We start from the raw sequence: 27868 nt of genomic DNA on the forward strand, positions 1-27868 counted from the left end.
GCTGAGGAAGGGCAACGCTCAAAGGCTTTAAGAAGCCTGAGTTTCTAGGATGAATTCCTGCCCCTGAATCTTGGTTTCCAGGATGGATCTCTGCTTCCTGCTTCCGAGTTTCTCTGACTTTGGCCATCTGCTTATTGGATCTCTGCCTCTTGCCAGATTTCCACAAGCTCACGTTCCACTGGTCTGCTCCCTGTCTGCTCTCCTTGCTGGGCTTCCCCGGCTGTTCTTCCTGGCCGGTGTGCACTTACTTACTTGGCTTGCTGCGGACAGCTGAACCATCCTACTCTGGAAGGGGCCAGCTCTGCCTTCCCTGTGGCTTCTGAGCTATACCACCCACAGAGCCTTCGGCCAATTCCAGCAATCTCCTAAATGATCTCTCCCTCTTCAACCCTCTCCTATCTTTCTAAAACTCTGCATCTGGCAACTCCTACCTTCCTCTCAACCCATCAATGCCTTCAAGCCTCTTCAAGGGCTCTCCATTGCGAGATAAGGCAGTTTAGCTGTGGCCCGGGCCACAAATATAATTTGGCTTGTGGAGTCCTTTAACAAAAGTTGAAGTTGTCCCATTAGCCACAGGTGCCACCCCTCCCTAATGCCTTGTACCTACCCCAGGCCCAATCCATGGACCAAAATCATCTTCCTGGCCTCTGTAGACATTTGACAATAAAGTCCACACCATCTTAAGATTCAAGGCCTTCCACTCTGACCCCAGTATGCCTCTCAAACAAGACTGTCATTACTATGCAAACCCCTTTTTTCAGAAATCAGTCTGCCCTGCTCTCCTTCCCACTCCTGGCCCCAGTATGGTTTCCCTGGAGACAAATATAGATATAGATATAGATATAGATATAGATATAGATATAGATATATAGATATAGATATATAGATGATATAGATATAGATATAGAGATAGAGATATGCCTGTCTTCTATCCTGTCATTCCACTTATCTGCAATGCTTCACCCTCTCTTCTCCACCTGCCATACTGAGAGCTGGCTCAAAGCCTGCCTCTACAAGGAAGCCTCCACAGACCATCCAAACCCACATCATTTTTTGCCTGGGCTCCCTCATTTGGCCCTTTTGTATGTTTCTTTGTTCCTTAAGTTATCCTATTAGTTATCTTTTCTGGGGGTAACCTTCCTGTTTCCCCAGATCAGCCTATAAACAGGGTTCCCCTTAAGTCTTACATACAAAAGCCAACAGAGCAGATCTGCCTCTGTGTAATTTATCTCACACACGACCCAACTGTCGATTCATAAACCCTGGTCACCTCCCGACAACCATAAAATATCAGAGCAGGCACAAATTCGTAATGCCTTTAGGGTAGAGGCCACGTTTTATAGTAGTATACTGCCTAAAACCCAGTAGGTACTTGGTAAATGTTCACAATGAGGAAATATAAAAACCAGAAATCTCTTCCTGTTCAGAAAATCAAAGGATAAAACAGGCCCTGTGTTGGGCCATGAACTCTCTGACTTGATGAAAACAAACAACTCTTGGCATATATCATGGTAACATAGGCATCCAAGGACAGGTATATTTCACCAAGGCAAGAAGGGAGACCCATTAGAAGAAGCAGGAACTAGGAAGTCCAGAGCTCTGGCCATAATACTAGCAATGATTTATAAGGTGAATTTGGACATCTCTCAACAGACACTGATTCTACAAGGTAACAGGGTCCTTCCTTGTCACACTCTGCAGTTATACCGATAATCTGGTGGTGAGGGAGAGTGGGTGGCTAGAACAGAGGGACAGCTGTCAGAGCAGATGGACGCGCTGCTCACCTGTGGTGTCCCCCAGCCCATACTTCTGGTTCACCTGCCCTTTATCCCAGCTTCTGTGTTGCTCCCAAGGTCTGAGAGGCCATGATTCCAGTAAGCACCTTTACTCCTAATTCCCACCCAACCAGTTTGCTTTGGCTATGCACCGAATGCAGTGGCCCCCAGCTGAAATTCTAAAAATACAAACAATGTTAACATGCACTTGATAAAATTCTACCATGGGTCAGTACCTCCCATGCTACTCCAGGTGTCAGCCCAGTGATGTGACCTACTGGTGTAGGTATGACATTCAGTGGTCTGAATAACATGCCATGGCCACACTCTCCTTTGGCAGAAATCGAGGCCCTAAGGGAAGGTATTACTGAGATCTGAAAGTCTAAACCTTCTAGGAGGCTGGCTGGGTGTTGGTAGGAGCGCTGGATGTAGTTGGGTAGTGGAACATCTCTCCTAAGTGAAATAAGCCAGACAGAGAAAGACAAACACTGCATGCTATCGCTTATATGTGGAATCTTAAGGAAAAAAAAAAAAAAAAAAAACCAAGGAGAGGAGGAAAGAAAGCTTATTTCATAGAAACAGAGACTAGAATGGTGTTTATCAGGGGGGAGGGGAAATGGGGAGACGTAGGTCAAAGGTCACAAGTATTCAGTTATAAAAATTGTAAATTCTAAGCACAGCATGACAACCACAGTTAATAATTCGATACTGCGTACTTGAAAGTTGCTGAGAGTAGATCTTAAGCATTCTCACTGTAAAAAAAAAAAAAAAAAAATCTCACTCTATGACGAGATGGATGTGCAAATTATCTTGGTAATTATTCCACAATGTGTATGAATACCAAGTCATCATGTCAGATACTTTAAACATATCCAGCTTTGTCAATTACCCCTCAATAAAAGCTGGAGGAAAACACAAAGGTAGAATTTGAGAGGTGTTTCTGTATCTTGCACTCAGGAAATATTTAATAATTGTTTGTTCCAGCTGAAGAGGAAGGTCTCAGGTTTCTTTAAAAAAAAAAAAAAAAAGCCAGAAAAACAGTTGTGAATGAGGAAGTCTGATTGGGGAATATAACAAGCGGAGTGAATTTAGCATCACAGAACCGAAGGGGTGTATGGAAGAAATGGAAGAAAGAAGGCAGGGCACTGATTATACTGGAAATGAGAACAATGATTTGGAAAAAATGACTTTTGATCTGACTGCAGAGGGAGGCATCTGAAGCAGTCAAGCGGGAGGTTAAAAAAAAGAACCAAGAGCCAGACTGGAGACAACAAACAGCTACATAGACAGAGGGGAGGAAAAGACCCCTAAACATGTCTCAGGGGGAGGGGTCTTAAGAAATGAAGGCAATCTGGGGCGCTTGGGTGGCTCAGTCGGTTGAGCGTCCAACTTCGACTCAGGTCATGTTCTCACGGTTTGTAAATTCAGGCCCAGCATCAGGCTCGCTGCTGACAGCTCAGAGACTGGAGCCCGCTTCAGATTCTGTGTCTCCCTCACTCTCTTCCCCTCCCCCACTTGTGTGCGCGCGCTCTCTCTCTCTCTCTCTCTCTCTCTCTCTCCCTCTCCCTCCCTCCCTCAAAAATAAAAGTTAATTAAAAAGAGCCTGATTTAAAGAAAAGAAAAAAGAAATGAAGGCAATCTGAAAAGATGGGATGGAGTGGGATTCAGTGGCATACAAGGATGGGGTTTAACTTGAAGCTGTCTTCCCTGTAACATCAGACAGTGAGGTCTTCCCAATCACCATGTCCAGACAGTGAGGTCTTCCCCGATCACCATGTCCCCGCTCAGTACGCAGAGGGTGGGTCAAACAGTATTGTGGGAGGGCAACAACCAAGAGCCACTTGATCACTTACAGCTTGCCCTGGAATCAAACGCCTCTCTCCCCCAAGGCACCTGTTGCAATACCAGGAAACACATCAAGTCTCTGCAAAAGAGGCACTCCTTTGATTAGCTGTTTTAAAACAAAAGTTTGAACACCCCTGGACTCAATGTACTAAGTATTGGTGCCTGGATGGCTTGACTCTGAAAAGAATTAGTCATTCTCTGTCTGATATGACTGCACAGCAACAAGAGGGCTCCTGCATGCCAACCATCTGATCATTTCAACATTTCTTAAAGCAAAGGTTTAACTTTGTTTTTTTCAACAGGTATCTGATAACTCAGGCATGCAAGGCAGCGAAACATTGAGAGCAGGCTTCTGTGATGCAGAAGCCACGGAAAGGCTACTAATGCTGAGAACAAATATTTTAGAATTTCCTGGGACTCTATTAGCTCTTCTCGACTCCTGGCCTCTGTGTGTGTGCGTGTGCTTGTGCGTGTATGCATGTGTGTACACTTTTTAAAACATTTTTATTTACTTTGAGAGAGAGGGAGAGAGAGAGAGTACGAGCAGGGAAGGAGCAGATACACTTTTTTTTTTTTAATTGAGCAAGGATATTTCACTGATGAAACCTATAAATAATATCAAAAGGCCTAGCTTCTGGTCTCAGCTCTTTTCAGATGAAGAACAAACATCCCAGCACTAGTATAGGTGGGAACAGTACTTGACTAAGAAAGCATTCTGGTGGGATTCATTAGCAAGACAGGACAGTTTCTTATGAGGAATGTCTTCTAGATCACACACAAAGATGTTGGTGCTGTATTACAGGATTCTTATTAAGCTAACACTTAGTGGTCAGGGTCTCACTTAGGATGTTTTATTCATAAATGTTGCAAAAGTGAAATGAATTATTAATGCAAAGATCATCTGTCAGAGACAGGAATCATTAACAGCATTTCATGGTGGGGGTCGGTGTTTACAGAGACCAATAATGCAAACTCAGAGCCTTTCCGTTCTGTGGTGACCACACGTTTAGGTCGGCCTCGGTCTCCGGGAACTGAGCTGATGCTATTTGCCAGCTGTCAGGCAGTCTCTGGGAAGAAACATACCCAGTCAACTTCCTCCCGACCACTTGTCCACATCACAAAACCTGCTATCACGATGGCACCAACAGTAGGCCTCCGGGCTCCCTCTCCACAGTACCTGTGACATTACCGGGGAAAAGGGCACTCTGCTTAAATGCAGGGCCAGGCTCTTCAGAGTCAAACTAAAGCCAATATAGCCAATATTTACTGAGCACGTACTATGTGCCAAGCACTATACTAGGTGCTTATATGTGCATTATCTCACTGCATCCTCAAAACCTTGCCATGCCAGAGGCACTGATATCATCCCCATGTGTAAGAAGCCAAGTCACAGATGCTGTGTAAATTGCTCAGGGTCACATAAGTTGGAGTGGCAAAGCCAGGATTTAAATCTGGTTCCCTCCCTATTCCCAGGCCCCTGGTCTTGCCATCTACATCTTGCATAAAGTTTCAAGAGCGTGCGGCTGTCATTCCCTGCAGAGAGGTAGTCGTAACTGTCACTGCCATACTGCAAAATCTTTAGAACAAATCAAGAGTCAGCTAAATGTTGAGAATTCAAGTGACTTTACAGACATAAACAGAAATCAAGGGAGACACAAGTTATAAACCTCATGAATAGGGTTGATGTTATTCTATCCCTATCACTTATGTGAAGCTAATTAACCTTGAAGAGTGGGGTCCTAGAGCCAATCTGCTTGAACTTGACTCTCAGCTCTGCTACTAATTTTAGGCAAGCAACTGAACTTCCTGGGCCTCAGTTTCTTCAATTAGTAATAATAACAGGACTTCCCTCAAAGAGCTGTCATGAAGATTAAATGGAACAGAATGTGCCAAGGGCTCAGAACCACATATAGTACATCCTGAATGTTAACTGTTATTATTTTTGCCAATATGGGTCTATGGGCAAGACGCTTAAGTCCACCCAAATTTCCTTATCAACAAAACAGATCTGCACAGCATTGTTATGAGGGGTAAGTGAAATCAAATCCCCAAAGCATGTAACACGCAGGCCTCCTAATGGTAGGAGCTCAAAAAGTATTCATTTGTTTTTCTCTTCCCAAGACAGCACTACCACTCACCCTTCCAAGACCTCTGTTTCCCATATTATAAAATGGGAGACCCATCCATTCCTTGGCCACACACAGGCACATCACGCCCAGAGCCTGCCGAAGGCCAGGCTGGATGTGAGGAAACCTGGTTTCTATTTTTAGTTGCAGCTCTTGAGAAGCCACTTAACTTCCCTTAACTTCAATCTCCTCATTAATTCACTCATTCTATTATAGTTTTTTTTAAGTGTTTACTTAGTTTTGAGAGAGCGAGAGAGGCAGAGAGAGACTGAGACACAAAATCCGGAGCAGGCTCCAGGCTCTGAGTTGTCAGCACAGAGCCTGACGCGGGGCTCGAACTCAAGAGCCGTGAGATCATGACCTGAGCCAAAGGCAGAGACTCAACAGACTGAGCCACCCAGGCGCCCTCACTCATTCTATTATAATCTCAACAAATATGTTCCAGTCAGTGTGCTACACGTTTGATACGCAAAGGTAGATAAATAAGGTACAATCCCTGACTGCAAAGCAGGCACCACTCTAGTTCGAGATGAAGGCATGGAACATGGAACAATTAAATGGATTGGCTGAAGTACGGACAAAATAGAGATGGCCCAAAGGCGGTAGTAAGCAGATTTACCTAGGTAGGGCAGGGAAAGATGCAGAGAAGACAGGCCCCTGAGTTGAGTCTTACAAGATGAAAGGGAGCTTCCCAGACAGAATAAGGGGGAAGGTATTCCACCATGCACGAGGTTTAGGATCCCAAACAAACAAACCAAACCATAAATAATTATAGCTGAGTATAAGGCATATCTAAGGGAGGCAGAAAAATAGAATAATAATATCTTCCCCACTTATCTTGTAGGATTTCCCTGAAACTGAATGAGAACATGTACTAAAATGCTGACAAAGGGGCACCTTGGGTGGCTCAGTTGGTTGAGTGTCAGGTCATGATCTCGAGGTTCATGAGTTTGAGCCCTACATCGGCTCACGGCTGTCAGTGCAGAGCCTGCTTTGGATCCTCTCTCTCCCTCTGTTCCCCTCCCTCATTTGCTCTCTCTCCAGAATAAATAAACATTAAAAAAATAAATAAATCCCTGAAAAAGACACAGTGCTGCAGAAACACCATGTATGCTTATTACTAGTACTCTAGCAAGGCTCATGATGGACTGAATTTTCACCTATATCCTCCCAGCATGAGAACCCCCAGCACTGTTTCTTTACCACCTTCGCCTCTTTCCTCTCTCCCCTGAGAGAAAGCAAGAGGAATTTAGCACTGACCTAAGTGGAGAGATAGGAGGGAGAAATGACAAGAAAAACATGCAGCTCTTTGTTTCAGTTACCACAACCTTTTTCAAGGTCCTTTAGCCATAATGTTTCTTGTATTTTTTTTTAATTTTTAAATGTTTATTTAATTTTGAGACACACACACTCAGAGAGAGAGAGAGAGAGAGAGAGAGAGAGAGAGAAGGAGGGAGGGAGCATGGGAGGGGCAGAGAGAGAGGGAGACACAGAATCCCAAGCAGGCTTCAGGCTCTGAGCCATCAGCACAGAGCCTGATATGGGGCTCAAGCTCACGAACTGAGAGATCATGACCTGAACCAAAGTCAGAGGCTTAACCAACTGAGTCACCCAGGTGCCCCCATCATGTTTCTTATATTTTAAAAGATGTCAGTCATTATTGGCTGGAAAAGAAACCTCGACCATGGCTTTTCAAGCAGACTTGACCATAACCCATGTTAAGAAATACATTCTAGGGGTGCCTGGGTGGCTCAGCCTGTTAAGCATCCAACTCTTGATTTCAGCTCAGGTCATGATCTCAAGGTTCACGGGATCGAAGCCCGTGTTGGGCTCTGTGCTGCCAGCACAAAGCTGGGATTTGGGATTCTCTCTCTCCCTCTCTCCCCATTCCTACCCTGCTTGTGCTCTCTCTCTCTCAAAAATAAATAAACTTAAAAAAAAGAAAATACGTTTTATATTACAATCCTGTACACACACAAAAAGTATTAGTTACAATCTCCTAATTGATTTCATTACAGGTCACAACCTGAGGTCTGAAAAACACCACCCTAAGAGACAAGGCTAATGGAAGATTTCAAAAGTATGGTTCACAATACCCTCAGACTTCTTTCCTTTTTACTTTTTAAGACTTTGCAAAATAGAAGAAAATCCAGCCCATTTCCCAGGAAACATAACATCCTTGTATTCACAGTTCACATGGCATATTGTCTGACAATAAATGAGAGGTTTTCATGGGGGGCTTCTTGTGCATCTGTCTGGTTGCTACAGCCAATGAGCCTTGTTAACAAGTAGGATTTCAAAATACATGACCCTCTCTTAGGCAAGGCCTTGGTGCCCTGTGGAAAGCAGGGATCATGTGTCCGCAATGTCTTTTCCATGAGAACATTCAATAAGCAACTTCTTTCATGTAAAGGGCTCATCACACATTATGACCCTGAAATGAGCAAGCATTCTGCCTCCGGGCTGCTAAAATGGGCACACAATGCCTAGATGCCTTTCCACTCATATACGGATTTAAAATTCACACTATCATCACATTCCTCAACAAGGAAAAAAATCTGCTCCCTAACCAGCTCTGTATGCTTGTATGCAACCAAAATACTAAATTAAAGCTGGAAAGACACACAAAGGTCATCTGGTCTACCTCTCTCCTTCCAAAGAGGATGGCCAACTAAATTTCCTGACTCACGGTTGAGCTATTTTCTGTTGTACCACAACATGCATCAGTGTTCCACCAGGCCTTCCTTGTGGCACTACTCAAGCTTTAGATGTTTCTACTGTCCTTCTGATTTTGTTACTTCTCTTACTTAAAATCCCTTGCCCACTCAAATCCCACCCATCCTTCCAGATCACATCCCAAGCCCTCCGAGAAGCCGTCCCCAAACTCCACCTGTCCATCCCATCTTCCTTCTCTGAAATGAGATTCAGCTCACTGAATTCATGCAACTCCTTGCCTTTTAGATGCTGTTCAACAGTTAATATATATTAATTGGCTGACTTTGTAATCTTTAAAAGAGGGTGTATTGAAAAGAAACCCCAATCTTATATTAATCTTTCCCACAACATATATATCAATGAAAGCAGAAAAGTCCAAATGATTAAATCAGATAATCATTACAGAAATAAGTAGTAAGCTACTAATTTGCACATACATAGAACCAGTGACTACAGTGATGATAGATGCTACCACTGCTGATTTTTCAGAGATGCTATTATTTGGGAGACGCTTGCGTTAGGCAACTGAATTCTTACATGTATCTTCCTCCCTGAGGAGATACTATGATAGACGCTTTCATGGAAAAAGACTGTGCTTTGATACACAGTCAACCCACTGAATTCTGTGTTGACTTTGGTCACTTATTGTTATAACAAGATCATTGGATTTATAACTTGCAAAGAATTTAAAGATCATCTAATCCACCTCACATGATGAAATTTAACCAGGAAAAAGTGAGCTAATAATATGCTTTGTATCACCCTTGTAGGAAATGACAGAGTTGTGGCTAAAACCATATCTTCTGCAATCCAAAGAAATCAGGATCTCCAAGTCTAAAAACCTCATACTACCCAGCTCTTCAGTTTCATTTCCTCTGTCCCCAAACTTCTCATCTTCCACCAGATACCTCTGTCTCACCACTAAGGAACTTCCCCAGGTCCTCTCCACCAAACTGTCTTCCCGCCATTAACCAATTCCACCACATTGTTCCATCTTAGTGCCACAACTTCTCTCATCCTACTTAGCAATTTCACAGTTTATTCTGTTTTTTTCCCTTATCGAACACCACACCTGCCAAAACTACATAGCTCCTGTATTTCACCCTTCCATAACCGTTCCAGACAAAGTTACATTCAAACCTGAAGCTAGTGACCATCACTATCCTACAGAGTCCCGTTCTCCCCACCTAGGATTACAGACTGTAGATAATATATAATAAGCCGAAAACAGAAAGCTTTCTCTTTAATCAGGCAGGTAACCTCTCAAGACAAATAGCCAAACAAACAATGATGCTTGCAAATCCAGAAGGGAAAATAGCAGAATTCACTGACAATCCCAACAAATACTGAACATCATTCTTCACCAAAAACATCAATACCCTATCTAGTTCAAGGGTGGAAAAACTGATTAATGTGACTCCTTCCTTTTCTTACTTTTAGTCTACATTCTTATCAAGGGGTGAAATGAAGAATGAGGGGGTGAAAGCAGAAGACAGAATAAAGAGAAAACCAGTAAAAAGTCCAAATACATCAAAACTGGCTGGAGAGTACAGTGTTACACATGTGGGCTCTGAAGGCCAACCACACGGTGAGTGCTGGTGACACTATCCATCACTGAGTGGCCTTGGGCATATAGCTCTGCTCAGTTTCTCCATCTGGTAAATGGGGATAACAGTGGCACCTGTATCACAAGATCGCCATGAGGATTAAACGGGATGGTATCTACAACACACTTGGGACAATGCTTAACACATAGTAAGTACTATATAAATATTTGTTAACGAAAACAAACCCTCAGTTTGAAATCATTTTAACCATCACGGTATGTATCTGCTGACTTCCATATCTGACTAGCAATTTCAGGACCCAGAGGCATCACGATGCCTCCCATACCATACGACAGATTCCCTACATCCTCTAATATGAATTGTTTCCCAAGAATTCATTTCATAATTCCTTCGTACTGGGACTTGACGGGAACATACTCCAGGGTCTCTCAACAACAGTCCTCGCTGCTGCAGCCACCACACATGGTGAGAAATGGCCTCTCTGACAGAAGACAAGGCCTGTGAGCCCACACAGCACCAGTTCCACCTGTAACCCGGACTAGAATGACAGGGCAGCCGACCAGACTGACAACAAAACCAAAGGAAAATTCTATGCACCCAGACACCTCTTCTAGGGACAGGGCTCGCAGTGCAAAGCCAAAGTCCTCAGAGCTGTTCAAATTTGCTGCCCTAAAGCCTCTTCTCCCTTTCTTCATTTTGTTCTGATCAGGCTATACCAGATTTGATCTTCTCAAAGTCACCTAAAAACTACTAGGTTTGCTGGGGCTCCTGGGTGGCTCAGGCGGTTAAGTGTCCAACTTCAGCTCAAGTCATGACCTCGTGATTTGTGAGTTCAAGTCCCACAACAGATTCTGTGCTGACCACTCAGAGCCTGGAGCCTGCTTTGGATTCTGTGTCTCCTTCTCTCTCTGCCTCTCCCCTGCTTACATTCTTTCTCTCTTTCTCAAATAAACATTAAAAAAAAAATTTTTTTTTTTTCTTAAACTACTAGTTTGCTAAGCTAAGCCTAGTAAGACCTTATCTCACTCTACTTCCCAAGAATATTCACATTGCAGATACTCCCTTTCCTTGATGGCTCTGTTCTCACAGCTTCTAGGCCACCATATTCTCCTGGGTTTTCTGGCTACTCCTTGGAGGGCTCTTTTGTTGGTTGTTCCTTGCCTCCCCACCCTCCCTACACTGGAGGGCCCCCAGGCTCATTCTTTGGTCCTCTTCTGCATGTTCACCATCCACATTCACCCCACTATGGTGAGCTTATCCACTCTTCTGGTTTAAAATACCATCTCTTCCCTCAATGACTCTCAGTGAATCTCCAGTCCAGACTTAATCCCTGAACTCCTGATTCAATAACTCACTTGGATGTCTAATACGATTCTAAAAACCAAACTCCCGATCTTCCCCCCAAACCTCCTCCTTCACAGCGTCCCCATCTCAATGAATGACATGCCCCACCCTCCCTCCTCCTGTCACCGTGCTTCACACCTTATCCATCAGCAAATCCTGTCACCCCGATCTTTACGAAACATCCAGAATCTGACAAGGCACTACCTCCCAACTGCCCTCTCGTCCCTGTCACTATCACCTCTGTGAGTACTGAAATGCCTGCCCTCTTATATTTTCTTGCCTTTGCCCTTGCCCCTCACAAAACAGCATCTAAAGAGGTACCATTAAAATGCAGGTCCAATCATGTTACCTCCTTGTTCAAAACCTTCCCATGGCTTCTCATCTCACTCAGAAAAACCAAAGTCCTTACGATAACTACACAGCCCTATGTGATCTGAGTGGCCCTAGCACCTCTCATCAGCTCCCGGAACTCCTCTTTTTCCACTCTCCCCACTTGCTCTACTCCAGCCACACTGGCCTCCTTGCTGTTCTGGGTTCCTATCCTTACTGCATCTCCTGCCCAGATGGCCTCCCCCAGACACACACACAGCTCGCTTCCTCACCACCTTCACGTCTGCTCAAAAGTCATCTTCAGCGGAAGCTAGAACTGCAGACTAGACCTGCTTAGCCTCCTTATCTTCCTGCCCTGCTTTATTTTTCCCAATGAGACTCATCAACTTATTTAATAATTTTTTAATTATAAATATAATATAATTTAATTATATATAATTTTATATTATATACATATATATTTAATTAATAAATAATATAATTATATATAATATATATTAATATAAATCATAATATAATATATATTTATATTAAAATGTATTACAAAATTATTTTCCTTGTCCCCATTACAATACTTGACTTGTTTTCCCCTGCAAGAGTGTAAACACCAAGCACATTGGGGATTTATGACTGTTCTTGTTCACTACTGCATTCACTTAGCAAGCACCTTGTATACACTAGGCACTCAATAAATATTTGCTGAACGAATGGGAATAATGGCTCCCTTGGTTCCTCTTACCTAAGACAGTCATCACCGTCTTCATTAGCTTCATGGGTGTCCTTCGGCGGGTGATGGACCCACTTGTATGTGGAGACAAAACGTTGGTTTTCCTCTTGACATACATGTAGATTCTCAGGTACACCACAACCATGATGAAGAAGGCCACAAGGTTGGACACAGTCCAGAAAATGAGGTAACTCCTGCTGTAAATGGGGGCCAGGGAAGAGCAGGCAGAGATGTCACAGAGGCAATTCCAGCCCAGTGTGGGGACCGCCCCCATAAAGATGGCAATGGCCCAGACAAACAAAATGAGCAGCGTCACCCTCTTTTTCGTCAGGTTGCTGTGGATCCGCATCCTCATGATTGACATGTGCCTCTCCACAGCAATAACCAACAAATTGGTCAGAGAGGCGGTCAAGCTAGTGTCCAGGAGCCCCTGGCGGAGAAACCAGCGGTTGACGGTCAAAGTTTTTGAAACGGGGCCAGTGTTAAACATCAGGAATACATAGGCAATTCCAGCAAAGAAATCTGCAGCAGCTAGGTTAGCCAACAGGTAGTAGAAGGGGAAATGAAACTTTCTGTTTTTGATCACGGCTGCGATGACTAGAGAATTAGAAAAAAAAATAAACAGGCAGAAAAATGTTCCAACACACAAAACAATCACAAGCTTCGTTCCTGTCCACTCATCGGCAGTGTCTGTGTTGCTCCTATTATAAAAAAAGTCCATCCGCTTATCATAGTAACACTCATTCATTGTGGAGAAGAACCGAACATCCTAGAAAGAAATTTAAAGAAGAAACAAACATCACTCTTTGCAAATTCAATCGCTAAACCACCAATTGCCACTGCTAAGCCCCGTGTTCTAGCCAACTGCTGTTAATCCTTCAGATCCCGGTGTAAATATCCCTTGCTCCAGGACTCTGGCCCCTGACCTCCTATCACAACATTTATCTTGCATTAGTAATTGTTGTCTGTTTCCCAGGCTACGTCCAAGCTCAGTGAGGGATGGTCTACGGCTGTTTTGTTCACCATTAAAATCTCAAGACCCACCTGTCCTGGCTCCCTCATGACCGGTATTTCCTGAATGGCTGGCTGGTTGAATGAATGATCATGGATCAGCAACAGATCAGATATTCTGAGCCCTGCAATATCCACTCTGCACCAGTAACAACGACAACACAGCACGTAAAGCCTTTCTCCTGGTGGTTTCCAGTTCATTCCTTACTCATGGATTCTGTTCACTAGGCAAGGGCAAGTTGGTAAGGCCAGGCACATTCTCACCAAGATAATGAGTACTGAGATACTCTTCACACGACCAAATGGACTCCCCAAGAGATCGGTCTTGTACCACTTCTGATTCTACTCCTGATCCTCCTTTTGCCGTCTTTTCGTCTCAAGCTGTAATAACAACGCTCACTTATTAAGCATGTGATGCAGGGCTGAAGACTTTGTTCTCAGTACTCCTCCTTACTTTTTTTCTTCACTTCTTCCTTATTGTCCTAATTCAAATTATACCAGTGGGGATCTGCTTACTGGATTTTCAGACTCAATCAGTTTATTTTATTTTATTTTTTTTTTAATGTTTATTTATTTTTGAGACAGAGAGAGACAGAGCATGAACGGGGGAGGGTCAGAGAGAGAGGGAGACACAGAATCGGAAACAGGCTCCAGGCTCTGAGCAGGCAGCACAGAGCCCGACGCGGGGCTCGAACTCACAGACCGCGAGATCGTGACCTGGCTGAAGTCGGACGCTTAACCGACTGCGCCACCCAGGCGCCCCAAGACTCAATCAGTTTAAATCACTTTCCTTCCCTGGGCTTTCAACGCAGCGGGTGGTGTGAGCTCTGGAGGTTAGGCAGACTTCCAAGGATGTAAGAACATACCTGCCAAGTGAGGGTGAGTCCTCAGGACATATGTCTGAAAGTAGGCCCCAAACTGGGGCATCAGGCAGGCAGAGAAGACGCTGATCTCAGGACAAGATCTCTTGGACACCAAAACTAAGGGATTCTGGCCAAGGAGGGGTTGAGAGGAGCCTAAGGATCCCTATCCATCTATGCTTGGTGGAGAGAGAACAGGTGTTCTGCCTCACAGTGGTCTGGCCACAGCCATGAAGGGTCCCATCAAAGGAAGCTGGAGTTGAAAGCCAGGAAACCGAGAGCTACGATGACTATGGGCTCCCTTTCAAGGACTGAGGCTGCAATTTATTAGCTGGAAAACCAGAGATCCAGTAGGCCCAGGCACTAGCAGTCCACTGGTGTGAATGATGTGGCTCTAACAGTACGAGCTTGACAGAAATCCCTAGCTTTTAAGATTCTTATAAATGCTGTAATCCAATACCATATCCAGAATCAGGATAAGCAGAGCAGATATCAATTTGAAATGGCACAAAACAGAAATATATCTTAGACCGTCTTTTTTTGTTTTTAGTTTTTATTTATTTATTTATTTATTTTGAAGGGGGGAGGGGCGGGGAGGGGTAGAGAATTCCATGCTCAGCGCAGAGCCTGACACAGGGCTCAATCTCACAACTGTGAGAACATGACCTGAGCAGAAATCAAGAGTCAGACACTTAACCAACTGAGACACTCAGGCACCCCCCTGGGTTTCCTTTTTAATTTATATTTTAATGGTGTAATGATACTTTAACATGAGTTAGGTACCTACTTCTCTGTCATAGTAAATACGAAGTAAAATATCATTTTATATGCTTAAAATAAACAAACTGGCAATGGTCTCAAGAGGCAAATGGTTCTAGTGTCTTTCAATTACAAGGAAAGGGGACTCAATTTTAATCACAAAAGAAAAACTACTCTCTTTGGCAGACATTCACCAACGTTTAACTGCCAACAGCAGACAACTCCATCAACAGGCCAACATACCTATGCTGTATCATGGTAATTTTCCCCAGTTAAAAATATATAATTTTAATAGCTTCATAAGGTTCCAGTATATGAACATGACACACTTTATTTAACTAATCCCTACATGTTGGACATTTCAGTTGTCTATAATATTTAGCCTCTATAAGCAAGGCTGCACTTTTGTACATTAATCTCTACATACTTGGCCAACTATTTGCTGAGGATTTCTTCCTTTAAAGAAAAGGACCAAACCCTTGTTTATTTATTTTATAAAGGCACCCCCACAGTCGGGGTTGAAGGTCCCCTCTGGATGGAAGCAGCCCAACTGACCCACCACCAACAGGCAGTTTGCCCAAGAGGATTGCTTAGGATTCATCCACAGATTTCAACTTCATGAAGTAAAGGGTATAAGTTTATTTAAAGGTTTCTGATAAATATTGTCAAACTCATCGTATTTCTAATCCCACCAGTTGCATATGAGAGTTGAAGACACTAATCTAGTGTAATTCAATTCAAATATTCAAGGAGAAAATTCAGCTTTCAACAGTATTAAAAGTATATGGAAATTCAAGACAAACCATTCAAGAACATGAAGAATCTTAATGGTGCAATTATTATGTGTTCTTTCACTAATAAAAAATAACTTATGTACTTTGTTTTGCTATATACTCTAGATAGCTAAGAGAAACATTTATTTTTTTATATATATAATTTTTTTAATGTTTCTTTATTTTTGAGAGAGAGAGAGAGATGGAGCATGAGTGGAGGAGTGGCAGAGGGTGAGGGAGACAGAATCCAAAGCAGGTTCCAGGCTCTGAGCTGTTAGCACAGAGCCTGATGTGGGACTTGAACTCAGGAACCACAAGATCATGACCTGAGGCCAAGTCAGATGCTTAACCAACTGAGCCATCCAGGTGCCCCAAGAGAAACACACTTCTAATTTAAAAGTTATGTTATCCTTGACTAACTCATCAGCAATATCAATTAATAGGTCAGAAAGACACTGGGATAAAGATACCACCAAGAACACTTTAAATTTCCTGAATTTCCGCTTGAAGGGGTCTTAACATTTTAGTTTTGGTTCATAAATATGGTGGAATTTGTAATTATATGATACCCTAAAACCTCAATGATTTTTACTTGAAAAATCTTCAAATTCAACTTTCCTTCCATCAAACCCCAAATGGCACATTCTTAGAACATATTTCAACAAAAATCATCCTGAGACTGAGAAGTAGTTTTGTCTTACCACGATGAGGGAGAAACCACAGAAAAAAACATGGTTAACCAGAACTCTCACCAAACAGCTCCCTACCTCCCAGCCTCAAACCCTACTTTTGGGAGAAACCAACACTGAGAGCAAATAAAGTTCACACAGGGAAACTATGAAAAAGATTCCCTAGGATGGAATATTGTACAGCCACTGAAAATTGTATTTACCATGAAGTTGTATTTACCATGAGAAAAAGCACACACATGCCATCATCTTAACTGTAAATAATTATATAAGTATGTATGCACATGCATACATATATATTCATATATATGCACACACATTTCTTTTTTTTTTCTTTTTTTGGAAATAAAAAGATTTATTCATTTTAAAAGCCCACTACAGAAAAATGTACATATCTACATTTCTCAAACTTTACACACATATATTTCTTGAGTTATCCTTTAAAGATACAGAAAAATAGAAGGAAAAAAATCTCAAAGTGCAAATAGTTCATTAAGGATGGTAGAATTGGGGATCATTTAAAAAATTTCTTTCCTGGGGTTCCTGGGTGGCTCAGTTGGTTAAGTGTCCGACTTTGACTCAGGTCATGATCTCACCGTTTGTGAGTTCGAGCCCCACATGGGGCTCTCTGCTGTCAGTGCAGCGCCCGCTTCAGATCCTCTGTCCTCCTCTCTTTCTGTCTCCCCTGCCAGCACTCTCTCTCAAAAATAAACACTTAGAAAAAATTCTTCCCAGTTTTTTCTCTGGTCTACATTTTCTGTAATAAATAAGTAAAGAGACTTTTAAATGCTAGTTTAATTCTGCCTTGGGACCATACATTCCACTTAATGTATCCTACCTTTCTTTGACAAATATGGCTGTGAAAAATCAAAATTCACGTTCAAAGGAAAAGCCTCAAGGATTCGCTATGTTCATTATTGCTACTCTCACCAGCACAGCACACTTGAGAGTTTTTCAGTGATAATGAAAATAAAATGGTTTCCTGCCTCAAATGTCATATAACCGTAAAACCTCAGACATTGACAACTAATCAAATCAGGACATCCCTTTACCCAGCTCTCCTGTAAAACGTTTCCTAATGCAATCACCCCAGAGCTTCAAAAATGAATAACTAGAAGGGGTGCCTGGGTGGCTCAATTGGTTAAGCATCTGATTTCGGCTCAGGTCATGATCTCGTGATTTGTGAGTTCAAGCCCCGCATCCAGCTCTGTGCTGACAGCTCAGAGCCTGGGGCTTGCTTTGGATTCTGTGTCTCCCTCTTTCTCTGCCCCTCCCCTGCTCATGCTCTGTCACTTTCTGTCTCAAAAATAAATAAAACATATAAAAAAATTTTTTTTAATTGAATAACTGGAAGTTTTGTGAATTAGTGCTTTTGATTTTTTTCCTCCCCCCGTCATATGCTGCAAGCTTATTGATGGTCCCTAGTACATACAAATGACAGATCATCATATTTTCTTAGTTGGAAATTACCAAAAAATTTAATGAGCTCCTAACAAATGATCAATTTATTATCTCTTGAACTCTCTCAAACCCTTAAAACAGGAATCTGTGATCTGGGCCTAAACATCTCCTCCGCAGAGACACCTTCTCCGAAAACTCCAAAGTAACCACAGAGCCCTGTTTTATCTTCACCACGGCATCTATCATTTGTTACATATTTTCTTCCGTGTCTATGCATCATTTATGGTCCATCTCCCACCACTGGACTGTTCTGCTCCAGGAGAACAGGGATCTTGCCAATTCTGACCACATCTGTGGCATCAGCATTTGTGGGAGGAACGAATAAATCTCGGTCCTACACTCTCTCTTCTCCCACTAACACGAAAGGGTCAAACACCATTGCTGACCTCCGTATCATGCACTAAATGTGTCCATTAGAGAACTACTTACCTCTGTTCTTGGGTTAGTTAACTTCCTATGTCCACGTCATTACTACTATTCCTAACTGCTAATATTTGAGTGATTACTTTGTGCCTGGTGGGTCATCTCATTTAATCCTCCCAACAGTGACGCCCATACTATCACAGACATCTGGCAGGTGAGGAAACTCAAGCGCCCTTCCCTAAGGTCATACAACTAGTAAGAGACAACCCTGGATTCTGTTCAGGCAGCTGTGTTCCCAGGCCCGCATGCCTATGGACGCCACTCCACTTTGTCTCCACGGGCAAACAAAACACCCAACAACTACAGTCACACTTACAATCACTACAGAATTACCAAAACAGAATGATCCAATCAAGACACATTCAAAGACCGTCCTATACCATAAAAAAATCTAGTTGTTATAAATAGCCTGGGTTTCTTTGTTTTGCTTTAACAGCCCTGAGAAGCACAGAAAAGGCACTTTTCTGAAAATTTGTTTTCAAATTTTATGGGAAGTGGGCCACACAACATGGTCAATTTCAAGACTAATGTTGCGAAGCTTTAATTCTGCCATATCCCCAGCTGCTTTTTTTTTTCCTTCCCCCCCCCCCCTCTTTTCTTCTTCTCTTTTATACCAAAGGTTTAGAGGATTTGGCTAGTTCCGACCCCCCAAACAAAAGATGTTAAACTTTGGAGCTATTACCACAACTTCAAACTTCAGTAATTTAAGACTTCATAAAATGATGGCTTAGGAAGTCTATATGTGGAATCCAAATGAAAACTTCATGAGCAAAGCTTTCATTTAGACCATCCCAAACTTGATTCTCTGAAAAAATGTTCAGCTAGCCCATAATGTGGAAACAATTATGAAAATTAAGACATTTGAAAACCACTCAAGCAGCTTTTATTTCTGGCTACATCTCATAAGACACGGTGCTGCTGGCCTTTTAGCTGGCTTTCAATAATGCTCCCCCTTCCTCCTAGGACACAACAGCGGGCATCCTGAACGAGGTCAGTGGGTGCTGTGCATATTTCCTTTTCCTGAGGCCTGCAAATGTGGAATAGTCCGCTCCCCTCTGGAAACCCCAGCCAGATGGGAGTTGGAGGTTAGGTCAGCTGCTGTGCTAATGGCCAGAAACGAGACCACTTCTGCATAAGCAATCACGTTTGCTCACTGAATTCTTTTTAATAATTCATGTTAATAGTAAAATCAGGATAGCATGGGAGATTTAAGTCCACATGTGATCCCTGAGGTTCATTTTAGCCATTAGTTTCAAAGCCTTTGGACTTTGCTATTCCCTCTGCCCAGAAGCCTCTTCCCCCACATACGCACAGGCTCATTTCCCCACTTCATTCCTGCTCAAATGTCACTGCATCAGACAGCCCTCCTCTGCCACTCTCTAAAGGAGCACCTCACGCCACCCTGCTGAGCTTTCGCCCTCTGTTCTGCCTCATTCTTCTTTGCAGCATTTCTGACTACCTGTCACCATCTACTGGGGTTATGGTCTACCTCTCATGAGAAGGAAGTCAAGGACATTGTGTTGTTAGGGTGTGTCATCCCCAGTACCTGGAACAGTGCCCAGCACACAGTAGGCACTCAGTAAAACACTTGTTAAACGTAGAACTAAATGCAATCCTTGTGCATACATGTCCGTGTGCCCGTAACTGTTTACCCAATCCGAGCGTTATTACTTTCTTCTTCTGTGTACCCTCTAATTTGGATCTCACAACTCTCTCATTTTCTCCACGGACTTGGCTCCAAGCCCCAGTGGTTGAGAGGTGTGAGGAGCAGAGTTCACCACCCTTGAACAGGGTGGTCTGAAGGGCAGTCCCACAATTGAGACCTCTCCCTTGTGTGTATGGATATCAGAAACTATGACTCCTCTTTGAACATAACTTCAAAAGAGAGGGCAACCCAGTGGCCAAAGCTAGAACAATTTGAGCAACAAAACAAAACAGCATTGGACTATAAACCAGTGTATAAAATAAACACTCTTAATGCATACTGATGTGAGTAAATGACTAAATAACAAATGAAAAAGAGGAGATAAATTTCCCATGCAGAAGAATTCCAAATAAATTATACAGACATTCTACTCTAAAAGAGGGGAACATAACTCCTCCCAGAGGACAGCAGGGAAAGGGCAGGGGGTGGGGAGGGGTGAATCACTTTTCAGTGGAGAAGCTTGACAAATGACTTTACGGAGGTGATAAAGGTCAACAGCCACAGTGATAAGTGATGTTGTCAATCTGTACTCTTGATATATGTTAAGAATGGCACTCTACTGTTTCCCAAACCCACAACTACAGTCTCATCACGAGAAAACTCTCAGACAAATCCCAATTGGGTGACATTCTGCGAAATTCCTGATCAGGACTCCTCAAAAACTGTCAAGGTCAAGAAAAATAAGGAGAATCTGAGAAACTGTCACAGTGAAGACATAAAGAGACATAACATCTAAATACAATACGTGTCTTGGATCCTAGAATGGAAAAGGGACATTAGGGTAAAAACGAAGAAAATCTGAATAAAATACGGACTTAGGTGATAATGCTATATCCATATCGGTTCACTAATTATAACAAATATACCACACTGATGAGATGCAAATAATAGAAAGAACGGTGTGCGGGAGTAGAAGGATAACAAGGGGACTCTATACTATCTGCTCAATGTTTCTGTAAATACAAAAAAGGGAACCTGCCTGGGTAGTTCAGTCAGTTAAGCACCCAACTTCAGTTCAGGTCATGATCTCACGGTCCATGAGTTCAAGCCCAACGTCAGGCTCTGCGCTGACAGCTCAGAGCCTGGAGCCTGTTTCAGAATCTGTGTCTCCCTCTCTCTCTCTCTGCCCCTCCCTCGCTTATGCTCTGTCTCTCTCTCTCTCTCAAAAGCAAACATTAAAAAAAATTAAAACACTCACATTTAAAAATAAAATAGATTTTAAAAAAGAGAGGAGAGGATGTTAACAACCTCACTACGCTTCAGTCATTTCAAGATAAATAAAGCTCACGTTTCAACAGTTGCTGTACTCTGTTAGGGTAAAACACACAGAGGAGAAGCAATTTGTTTGAGATTCAATTTAAATGGATACTGTCTGTGATTGAGTATCTCTTAAGAAGGAATAGTAAAGCCGGGCATACAAAATTGTTCTGATTTAGACCCTCCGTCTCCACACAACAAGGCCTCCACAATGCACCCAGGGCCTCTACTGGTGGTAAAGTTCCCAGGCAGTGGCCACACAGAGGAGGGGCAGACACACGCGGGGTGCATTTGGGAAATGACAAACTTCCGTGGCTCCGGTCGGTCGTGCTCGGCCCAGCGGTGGTGACCTGCGGGGGAGAGCTGCAGCTGGAGCCTGGCAGAATAAACATGTCCCTCTGCCACTGCACGCTTCTGAGCCCTTTAGGTAAGGAGGACCGTCTGCTGTATGGCAGTTGGTTCGACCCGGGCTCTCTCTCTCCATCGAGTGGGCGGATTCATAAGAGGCCACGGTATATACACAGTGCTTCTATCTACGACTTGTTTACTAAACAACCATGAGTGAATGTATTGTTCCCCAGATGTCACTGATGACTGAAGTCTGTCTTAAACCTCTCGATTAAACAGGAAAGCAAAACATGCAGAACTAAACCAAAGAAGTGAGACGTGGGTTTTATGTGATCAGCAGATTCCCTGACTTAACTTGTCCAAATAGAATGTGAATGTTTCATTGTGTTTGCTTTATCTATTATGCAATTTTAGTGCCATCTAATCCACGAGGCTAGAAAGATGACAGACACTTTGTCCTCTGACCCTCTCAAAAGTAAAGATGCTAAGCATAATGCTTAAAATGAATGTTTACACACAATATAACATGTTCTATCACACAGCAAATAATCCTTAGACCGTTATGTAATCACATGCTTTACTGTTTGGAGGAGGAAAGTGCCATAATTTAAAGTGTAGACATTTATAGCTAAAGGAAGTATCTTGTACAAAGAACCCTGTCACTGTGAAAATATATTTTGAGAAACTTCAATGTTCCTGCTTATAGCAAAGACTTTCCACAAGAAGAAAATTAGGTTTCTGAGCGGCGCCTGGGTGGCTCAGTTGGTTAAGCTATCGACTTCGGCTCAGGTCATGATCTCGCAGTTCGTGAGTTTGAGCCCCGTGTCGGGCTCTGTGCTGACAGCTCAGAGCCTGGAGCCTGCTTCGGATTCTATGTCTCCCCCTCTCTCTACCCCTCCCCTGACCACGCTCTGTGTCTCTGTCTCTCAATAATAAAAAGACGTTAAAAGAAGAAGGAGAAGGAGAAGAAGAAGGTGATTAGGTTTCTTTAGATGTAAAACCCACAGCAGACAAAATTTTGGTCCAAACCGTTTGTCTCAACCTAACTGCAATACTGCATTCCCCTGCTCACTCCTTTGCATGGCCCTGTCCCTTGCCTCCAGTCCTAAAATGGATCTTCAAGAGTCTCTTGCTTTATACAGTTTGTTCCAAATACTCCCCCACTGTCACCAGCGATGGGTCCATAGCGATCTGCAGTGTGGCCCCTCTGTGCTTCTGGAGATGATGCCAGCCCAGGTTAGTGCCTGACTGAATTCTAAAACTCTGTATAGAAAGGAAAATCATATTTTCAAAGCATGTGGTTATAGTAGGTAAGAGTTGTTTTAATCAAGGCTTCGGAGGTTCTTTTTTTTTTAATGTTTATTTATTTTTGAGAGAGACAGAGTGCAGACGGGCTAGGGGCAGAGAGAGAGGGAGACACAGAATCCAAAGCAGGCTCCAGGTTCTGAGCTGTCAGCACAGATGCCGACACAGAGCTCGAACTCATGAGCCCCAACATCATGACCTGAGCCAAAGTTGGACACTTAACCGACTGAGCCACCAGGCGCCCCAAGGCTTCGGAGGTTCTAAAAGAGAGCACCACTACTGCTAAACCAATAAGCCAGAGGGTCTCCTGCAGGGATTCTACGCCCTGGTCAGGGAGCAGCACTCGTCACTCAAGTGGGAATCTCACAGCCCTTCCCATCCAGCCTCCCTCTCCCACCCCGCAGGGCCTGTCTGGTAGTTAGAGCACAAAGGTGGCGGGTCATGAAAATGCATACAAAAGGCATCTGGGCGATATGCCTGATCTCATCCGTGGGCCCCCCTAACCCCCGCTCCAGCCTTCTCCTTGTGCTCTTTACCCTGCAGGACTCCCATCAGCAGCTCCCCTGCCCTCCAGCTCCAGCCAACGAAGAGGCACAGCAAGAGACTGTGAGGCTGTGAGGCGGGAGAAGGCAGAGCTGAGACACTGACGGTCCCTGCTCCTTCCCCGCCGGGCTGCCGTGGACTGGCCTGGTTAGCTGCTGTCAGGCAGCCTCCCCCTCCCCTTGGCTTTCAGGTTGAGGAGCCTTGACTGCTCCTTGCTGCTTCCAGCTCTCGGTTGGCACCGCACCATCTCTTGTTGGTTTCCGTGAACTCTGCCCTCTGCCAGTTACCAAGTGACCGTTTCCCCTGTTCCAATTACCAGTGTGACCGTATCATCTGTTTCTTGTGGAACGCTGATGATACAGATGTCATTTCAAGTACACTGTAGGGGCGCCTGGGCGGCGCAGTCGGTTAAGCGTCCGACTTCAGCCAGGTCACGATCTCGAGGTCCGTGAGTTCGAGCCCCGCATCCGGCTCTGGGCTGATGGCTCAGAGCCTGGAGCCTGTTTCCGATTCTGTGTCTCCCTCTCTCTCTGCCCCTCCCCCATTCATGCTCTGTCTCTCTCTGTCCCCCAAAAAATAAATAAACGTTGAAAAAAAAAATAAATAAAGTACACTGTAGCATGACAAAAACAGGTTATTTTCAAGCTTTTAATATGTTATGGAGCTTCTTAAATCTTTTAGTAATATTTAGTAATATTAACATTTCTTAACATTGTGAATCCAACAAACAACTCCCAGAGAAGGAAAGAGGAATAAATCATATTCCCGAGGGCATGGACCAGCATCACAACCCTTTTGATGCCCTCAGTGTCCCATTACATGCACCAGAACCCTACTAAGTTTCTCCACGCATAGGGACTTAATAAACGAGTGATTTACCCACGGCAATAGGGGTTATAGAAAACACAGGTGATGGCACTGGATTCCAGTGGATCCCTGCATTCTGGAGTCTACCTCACAGATGTCCTTCAGGGTAATCCAGGACCCGGCCCAGCTCTACCTGTGTTGCTGGTCTTACACACCATGGAAATGGATGGCATGGATCAGTGTGAAGTTGGGCTAAGGATTAGCCAGGTTTGAAACCAGATGCTGCAGAGAAGGGCATCAGTAGACTTTCCCTTACGATCAGTAGAGGGCAGGGGAGGGTAATGACAACCTGAGCCAAGGGGGCACTGCTGCCTGATGCGAGGCAAAGGCAATGCAGACACATGACAAGGGTGACACATGGGTGGGCACCACCGATCAATCCCCCAGTGGCAGGGCCAGCTGCGGGGAATCCTGGGGAAGTGCTGCTCTCCCAGAAGCTCTATGGCCTGCAGCCTTGGTGGAAATGCTACACTGGTAGACGATCTTTACGTGCATTCAGTTTTGAGAGAGAGAAAGAGAGAACAAAGAGGTGGCACAAGCAGGGGAGGGAAGAGAGCCACACAGAATTCCAAGCAGGCTCCAGGCTCCGGGCTGTCAGCTCACAGCCTGATGCAGGGCTCGAACTCACAAACTGGGAGACCATGACCTGACCCAAAATTGGGCACTTAACCGACTGAACCACCAGGTGCTCCTGACGATCTTTAGACTCTGGAGACACCAGCTTAACATAGTCCCTGACTAGGCACAGAAGCTTGGAGGCTCAAAAGCACTGAGAGTCGTCCCTATTCTAGAATTCTTCTCCTCTCTCTCGCTCTTCCACCTGCTCCCTCCAATATGAACACAAACACGGCTGGGGGAGATGAGAAGCCATCCTTGCTTCCGGAACTTAAGACAAATCCATACTACTGGAACTTTCCTACACATACACAACGATTTTCCTGAACTGACTTTTTATTCGCTAGATTCTGACTCCTTTTAGCCACTGTTGGGAAGGACTCCTGGGGTCACACTGTAGGCATGTCCTCTACCCCAGAGTGAGCCTTTCCCACCAGACAGTGAGCTTCTCAAGGGCTGCCAACAGTTTCTTAAATTTGCGCACCGGACGCACAATACAGGGGCATGGAGCAGATACACAACAAATGTTTGGCTCATGGGTTGGTCAGTTTCAGTCAGCTGGTGGGAAGCAGAGGAGGTGGAAACTTGATCACATTGTGTTGACTAATGCTCAGGAGATACAGGAGTGAAAAGAAAGTACAGGTATTCTCCCAAGAAATTTCGCGGAGAAATACTAGGTACCTCTTCGATGGCATTCAACACACTTTATTACAATTTATTTGTCTTAAGGTCACTTCCAAAAACCTGTTGGGAGCAGAGCTGGTATCCTGCCTCCCTGTTCTTCGAGACGCAAACAAGTATTTGCTTATCATCAGCACAAAATAAAAATGTGTTCAGTTTTAGTAATTCCCCAATCCTCTCCTTCCCGTCCTCTTTCCCTTTGGTCCACTGTGGAAGTTGACAAATAGTCACCCCCTTCTTGATACTTCCCACCTGAGCTTCTATGACCCCATTCTTTCCTGGTGTTTTCTCCTAGCCCTCTGTATCGCTGCCCCATTTTTCCATCAGTCCTGCAGTATACATACTCCTAGACTTGTTCTCAGCCTCCCCTTCTCTTCCCTTTAAACTTTCTCCGACCCGAACTACTACTACTTAAATGATCTTCTCTATGTGGATGACTCCTGAACAATGATCTCAAGCCCTGACACCTCTCACACAGTCTCATTCTAAGCTCCCAAACTGCCTTCAAGATAAACAAGAAGAAAGTTGGCATGAAGACAGCACATATGTAGGTTGAAACTCTCATCTTCCTTTCAGCTCTTGGAGATAACGGGACCACAGTGAAAAATACAGCTGCAAGTTTAAACAGCAGGGTTTTAGTGCCGGGAGATAGAATGATGGTGGTCTCAGGCCTCACAAGTTGTCCGTGGTGCAGCACACAGAAGTTGGCAGAGAGGTTTGTAATCGGACAGACTTTGTCCCACTCACACTGGCCAGGCCCTTGTATGTTCTCTTTCCTGGATGTTTTGCTGAGGCTCAGGGTAGACTAGCGGGGCCACCTTTTCCCTGATGCCCCACTGGGTCCCAACTACTGCAGTGTTCTGGGCTCTCAACTTGCTCCTGCTCCAGCACTTGGGATATAGCCTTGGGGATTCTAACTCGGCTGCAAACCTGAGTCTATGCTGGCTGGGCTTCCCCCAGAGAATGGTTCTCAGCCTCTTCTCCAGCGAACTTCCCCTTATTAACCTTACATACAGCAGGGCTCTGACCCTCAGGCTGCAAAGAAGGACTGGCCGGACCCTAGATTCCATTTCTAAGAAGTCCTGTTCTGTGTGGTAGGACACTAGACTCATTCTTCTAGCTCCTTTGCCCATAAGTGTATACTGCCCTGAGACTGCTCTCATGACTTTATTTCATTTTTTTTAATTTCTCATTTGAGAGAGAGAGACAGAGAGAGAGAGAGAGAGAGAGAGAGAGAGAGAGAGAGAATGAATCTCAAGCAAGCTCTATGCCCAGTGCAGAGCCTGATGTGGGCTTGATCCCAGAACCCTGGTATCATGACCTGAGCCAGAATCAACAGTTGGTTGCTCAACCGACTGAGCCACCAGGCGCCCAAGATTATTATTATTATTATTATTATTATTATTATTTTTGTATCAGTATTTAGCTTACGTTCTATGGCTCAGACTGCTAAGTTGTTTTCCAGTTGGAAAGAACTCCATTCCCTGCCTCCTTGCAGCCAGGCTGGCCACATGACTAAGTTCTCGCAATGGAATGTGAACATAAGTGAAGTGAGCTACTTCCAGGTTAGCCCTAAAACATGCCATGTGTGCTCCTCCGTGCTCTTTCACTTTCCTGCAAACGGGAACACAGTCAGCTCTGTGATTCAGCACTAAGCATTCAGACCAGGGCAGAGCGCTAAAGGAGCATGATTCAACAGAGTGCAAGGACAAGTTTCTATCAGTAAGGAGAGAAGTACAGAAATCACAAATAAACACCTGGAAATGTTTACAGCACTTTGACATTACTGTGAAATACAAAGTGCGTGATCAGTGGCTCACAAAACACAACTATTGGTTTTTGCTGTATTGGAAAGAAAGAAAACCAGCCTTTAAACAAAGAGAGTTTGAGAAGCATTGCCCTAGTGGATGGTGGGAAAACAAGAAGAAAGGGACCCTTCAAACCCTAAGCACTCACCTCAGGACTGTCAACAACAGAGAAAAATAAACTTCTGTCTTCTTCAAGGCACTGTGTATTGGAAACTCTGCCCAAGAAGCCTGCAGCTCTAGGTGAAGGTGCTGGAATGAAATAGAACGTGAACATGCACTGGCTGTTCCTTCCTTGCAGCTTTTAGCAAAGCATTACAAGAAAGAGATGAGCTC

At 44.0% G+C, this 27868-nt stretch overlaps 1 protein-coding gene across 1 annotated transcript in view; it reads right to left on the bottom strand.

Annotated features, from left to right (window-relative positions):
- LPAR3 (lysophosphatidic acid receptor 3) overlaps window positions 1–27868 on the bottom strand; it is a 75803-nt gene that overhangs the window by 36983 nt on the left and 10952 nt on the right. The window contains exon 2 of the mRNA XM_030325605.1: window positions 12443–13199. Within this exon, the coding sequence (XP_030181465.1) occupies window positions 12443–13178 (736 nt within the window). The 5' untranslated portion in view covers window positions 13179–13199. The remainder of the gene's footprint in view (window positions 1–12442; window positions 13200–27868) is intronic.

Source organism: Lynx canadensis, chromosome C1, assembly GCF_007474595.2.
Source record: "Lynx canadensis isolate LIC74 chromosome C1, mLynCan4.pri.v2, whole genome shotgun sequence".
Taxonomy (NCBI): Eukaryota; Metazoa; Chordata; class Mammalia; order Carnivora; family Felidae; genus Lynx; species Lynx canadensis.